The 5,000-nt window shown below is 48.2% G+C and overlaps 2 protein-coding genes across 2 annotated transcripts in view; one reads left to right on the forward strand and one right to left on the reverse strand.

Moving 5' to 3' along the window:
* The window catches only part of MRTO4 (MRT4 homolog, ribosome maturation factor), a 5,194-nt gene extending 4,607 nt beyond the window's left edge, over window positions 1-587 (forward strand). Inside the window, exon 8 of the mRNA XM_015831547.1 lies at window positions 274-587. Within this exon, the coding sequence (XP_015687033.1) occupies window positions 274-435 (162 nt within the window). The 3' untranslated portion in view covers window positions 436-587. The remainder of the gene's footprint in view (window positions 1-273) is intronic.
* A 93-nt stretch (window positions 588-680) lies between these two features.
* LOC107302441 (aflatoxin B1 aldehyde reductase member 2) overlaps window positions 681-5,000 on the reverse strand; it is a 10,112-nt gene continuing 5,792 nt past the window's right edge. The window contains exons 3-8 of the mRNA XM_015831544.2: window positions 4,336-4,523; window positions 3,865-3,969; window positions 3,601-3,697; window positions 3,398-3,500; window positions 1,676-1,805; window positions 681-900 (exon numbers count right to left, since the gene is read on the reverse strand). Coding sequence (XP_015687030.1) covers window positions 739-900; window positions 1,676-1,805; window positions 3,398-3,500; window positions 3,601-3,697; window positions 3,865-3,969; window positions 4,336-4,523 — 785 coding nt within the window. The 3' untranslated portion in view covers window positions 681-738. The remainder of the gene's footprint in view (window positions 901-1,675; window positions 1,806-3,397; window positions 3,501-3,600; window positions 3,698-3,864; window positions 3,970-4,335; window positions 4,524-5,000) is intronic.

Genomic DNA, 5,000 nt, shown 5'->3' on the forward strand with positions numbered 1-5,000 from the left:
GTCAGAGTGTCCTTTTTTTCTTCCAATTATGGACTTTTCTCGTGAGAAGAAGCGCCTGGATATTTCTTCCCCCTTGTTGCAGAAGTTCATCTCCCTTTGTTTATCAATCCTGAAAGCTTTATGTTAGTTTTCTTGATAGCCAGTGAGCTGTTTCTACTGAAACTCAGAGGCCTCCCCCATTTTTTCTGTACCTAAGACTGTCGCAGATGATTTGATTTTCCTGTTCTGAGTGCCCTGGTTGAGGTGTCATGCTTTTATTTCTTTTTATTTCAGAAACTCTTTGGATACACAATGGCAGAGTTTAAGGTGATGATCAGAAGCATGTGGGATGCTGAGACGGGAGAATTTGAGCAGCTGGAGACCCCCACAGGGGACCGTTCAGGAACGATGGAGGAAGAGGAGAAGGAGGAGGATGAAAGTAATGAAGAGAACTAGGGCAGAAAAAAGGCCTATAGACTTTGTTTTTTTTAAGAGTTTCACAACTCCTGTTCTCTTCTTAATGGAGGACTGAACTAATAACCTAAGGATACTGTCATAATATGACTTTTTAAAAGGATGAATATATATATTTGTGTGTGAATATGTCTATAAAATGTATAAAAGAATGTACAGCCCATTCCATTGTCTTTATAACCGATTGACGTTTGTGGGACCAATAATTCAACGTTAGGATTCGTGTCTGCAGCGAGCGCCATTTAATTCCACTTTACCCAAGAACCGAGGCCCCCTGGCACGCCTTCAGCGGAAGTAGTTGGGGCAGTCGTGGGCTGCGAGGTGCCAGGCTTTCTCGAAGGCCACCACCACGCTCGGGACGAGAGGCCCCTCCTCGCTGGAGCGGAGATTCTCCTGCAGCTGGTCCATGTTGGACATCCCAATAATCACAGCGTCTCCGTATTTATCCTGGAGGAGGAAAGAGGAATAAACTCCACGAGCAGCCAGATTGAATTACGATTTCTGCTTCGGGAATAAAGTCACGGAAGGAGGAGGATTTGGGTTGAAAATAGAAGGCGTCGCTTCCTCACCCCGCAGAGAAGAGTTAGAGGTTAAGCAAATCTGAGACTTTCTAAAGACCCTCTAGTCTAGACTTAGCAGCCACGGGGACCCAAAGCCTGCTCTTAAAAACAGCCCCAAAGCTGCTTTTTCAAGAGGCAACTTGTTTTTCTTTGAAACACGCTGCCAACAGCCAGGGATGTGTTCTCCTGGTTGAAGTTGGCAAAGAGCAGCTGGCCTCACCACTCTGGCTTAACTTCATGGTGGCCTTGTCGTGCGTCCTTCACAGGGAGTACAAGAAGGACGGTGAGGCTCAGCCTGGCCCATCTCTGGCCATCTCGATTCCCTCTCAGTGGCACCTTGTTTACACAAAGCTTGGCTGTCGGCAGTGTGCTTCAAAGAAAAGAAAATCCAGTTGCCTCTTGAAAAAGCACCTTAGGGACAAACCACGACTTGGATGACTGAGAATCTCCATAGAGTCCAGGGGTAGGCAACCTTGGCTCTTTTATGACTCGTGGACTTCAACTCCCAGAATTCCTCAGCCAGCTTGGCTGGCCGAGGAATTCTGGGGGTTGAAGTCCACGAGTCATAAAAGGACCAAGGTTGCCTACCCCTGCCCTAGACAAACAGCAGAGACCCATTTTTTAATGTTCTCTCCAGTTCTGAAGGCAAAGCTTTGCCTCACCTGCAGTTCCGAGTGATGGTAGACCCAGCGCAGGGCAGCTGAGGTCAAAGTGGGAGGATTCGCACCGTAGGCTTCACGGAGGGCACCTTGGATCAAAGACACTCCCTCAAAATGGTGCTGCTTCCAATACCTGGAGTGGTATTTTAAAAACAAAACAAAACACACACTAATATCCCAGCACTTAAAAAAGAAAAAAAACACAACTGCCTAGAGCCTAACTAAACAGTAGAAGTATAACTAAAACAATTTAGCAGAAAGGAAGTAACGCCCAGCACAGGGGTAGGCCACCTGGGCTCTTTTATGACTCGTGGACTTCAACTCCCAGAATTCCTGAGCCAGCCACGCTGAGGGGAAAGGGAGAGGTTTCCAAGCTGAGCCAGGCTGGCTCAGGAATTCTGGGAGCTGAAGTCCACCAGTTATAAAGCGGCCTAGGCCTAGGCCAGAGGTAAGTAACCTTGGCTCTTTTATGACTGGTGGACTTCAACTCCCAGAATTCCTGAGCCAGCATGAGGGAAACCTTGGCCCCTTCATGACTCGTGGACTTCAACTCCCAGAATTCCTGAGCCAGCCATGCTGAGGGGAAAGGGAGAGGTTTCCAAGCTGAGCCATGCTGGCTCAGGAATTCTGGGAGTTGAAGTCCATGAGTCATAAAAGAGCCAAGGTTGCCTACCCCTGCGGCCTAGCAGAATAGTGGAAAGGCAAGCGATGAAAAACTACTGAACACAGGCAGTCCTTGAATTACAACACTTCACTTAGTGACAGTTTGAAGTTACAGCAGGGCTGAAAAAAATGACTCGCAGCCGTTTCTCACACCACCTTGGCAGCATCCCCAGTGTCCCGTGATGAAAATTTGGATGCTTGGCAACTGGTTCATATTTACGACGGTCGCAGTGTCCTATGGGGATCACGGGATCCCCTTTTGTGACCTTCAGTCAATGGGGGAGCCGGATTCACCTAACAATCGTGTGGCTAACTTAACAACTGCAGGGACTCACTCAGTGACTGTGGCAAGGGAGGTCATAAAATGGGGCAAAATTCCACATAGCCACTGTCTTGCTTAGCCACAGAAATTTTTGAGCTCCATTGTGGTCATAAGTCAAGGACTACCTTGACTTACGACTTGAGCTCAAAATTTCTACTGTTAAGCAAGACCATGGCTAAGTGGAATTTTGCCCCATTTTACTGGCCGTTTCAACCAAAGACCCAATCTCCATTCAATACTGCTTGAACAGAACAGAATAAAGCTGGAAGGGACCTTGGAGATCTTCTAGTCCAGCCCCCTGCTCGAGCAGGAGAACCTATACCATTTCAGACAAGTGACTGTCCAGTCTCTTCTTAAAAGCCTTCAGTGATGAAGCATCCACAACATCTGGTGGCAAGCTGTTCCACTGGTTAATTGTCATCACTGTTAGGAAGTTTCTCCTTAATTCCAGGCTGCTTCTCTCCTTGATCAGTTTCCAACCATTGTCCTGCCTTTTGGTGCTTTGGTGAATAATGTGACCCCCTCTTCCTGGTGGCAGCCCCTCAGATACTGGAACGCTGCTATCATGTCTCCCCTATTTCTTCTTTCTTTAGACTAGCCAAACCCAAGTCCCGCAGCCGTTCTTCTATGCTTTAGTCTCCAGGCCTTTCATCATCTTAGTTACTCTTCTCTGGATTTTTTCCAAACTCTCAACACCTTTTTTGTGTTCAAGATGCTAGTCCCTTCTGCTAGAGACTCACCTGTCCTGGTAGACTTTGGCCCAGTCGTTCCCGAAAAACCTGCCGGTGGGTGGTTGACTTAAATCTTTATCTTCGTACTTATACTTCCCCGTCAGGAGGCCCCCTGTTCAAGAAACACCAGAGTCCTGAGATCATCAACAAACCCACTAAAGATCCATTCATCCTTCCACCCATCTTGCAGTTCCACAGGTAAGGCTCCATACCGGCCAGGGGATTGTAAGCGTAGAAGCTCATCCCGAAGTGCCTGAGACAGGGGAACAGCTCCTTCTCCACCTGGCGCGTGATTGCATTGTACATGCCCTGTGGGTTCAAGCAGGGGGAAAACCAAAAAACAACAACAATTTCAGAGTTCACCCAGAAAGTCGTTCGCCAAGCAGCACGAACAAGAGAATCGGCCGGCGTTTTTTCGCACCAGCGGCGGATCGAAAACGGACCTTTTGTTAAAAAGGCGAACCTGCCTTGCTCACCTGGTACACCGTTGGCTGCAGCCATTGGTGGGTTTTGCAAAGGGTGTAGATTTCCGCCACCTCCCAAGAGGTGTAGTTGGACAAGCCGAGCTCTTTGAACTTCCCCTGTTGGGTGACAAAGCGATCGTCCCGTCATTTGTTAGGTCCTATTTTTCAAGGATCTGCTGACACGCCATCTTCCGGTCTGGGCCCATTGAGCCTTCCGGCTGGGGAGTATGGGGCTGTAACCCAACACTGTGCAGAGAAAGAGTTGTGCCAGGAACACAGCCACTCTGCGTCAGACTAGATGGTCTCTGAGGATCCCTCTAGCTCGCGCTCACGCCCTGGGGAGGATCCCTCTAGCTCGCGCTCACGCCTCCTCCACCCTTTGGCAGCCTGGCCGCCCTGAAGCCCAAGGTGAATTTCGTTGTGAGTTACGCAATGACAATAAAAATATTCCATTATTTCCCAGGACTCCCATAATCCTCCGACCTCTTTGTGAAGCTCATTGCAAGCCCGCAGGGTCTCTTCCACGGGGGTCTCGTGGTCCGGGGCGTGGAGGTAGAAGAGATCCACACTCGGCAGCCGCAGACGCTGAAGAGACTCTTCCAGCTGTGAGCGGACGCTCTCGGCCTTCAGGGTTTTACCATCCCAAGGATTGGCCTTCGTGGCTATTTTGACTATGGACAGGGGGGGGAAAAGGAAGAGACACCTTTGGAAGGCAAACTCAAGAAAGGAAAGAAGGAAAATGCTTCCAAACAGCCCAGGGAGACTTAACGACTCTTCCAATATACTGCTCTTAAGCATGGAGATTCCATCAGCCCACTTAGGAAGGCAGAAGCATCCAAAATATACAAAGAGCCCACAAATGGATTAATTTAATTTAAGGTTCTTTGCAGCCCTGTAAAAGCCTCAGCACATATATATATATATGTATGCAGGTCTTGGCGTATTCGGGTCTTTTCCCGTGTAAGATTGAGAGTATCTTGCTGACGTTTCGACGAGGTCCCACTCGTCATCTTCAGGCTGGAGTCTTAAAATATTATCAGCAACATATTGTCTGGGTTCAATGTCTAGTTTACTAATACATATCACGTTCCTTTCTCTCTACCTCGTTTATCTAGCCAATTATAAAAAGTATCCCATGTTCTAAAATA

Source organism: Protobothrops mucrosquamatus, unplaced genomic scaffold (assembly GCF_001527695.2).
Source record: "Protobothrops mucrosquamatus isolate PMUCROS unplaced genomic scaffold, P.Mucros_1.0 scaffold_259, whole genome shotgun sequence".
Taxonomy (NCBI): Eukaryota; Metazoa; Chordata; class Lepidosauria; order Squamata; family Viperidae; genus Protobothrops; species Protobothrops mucrosquamatus.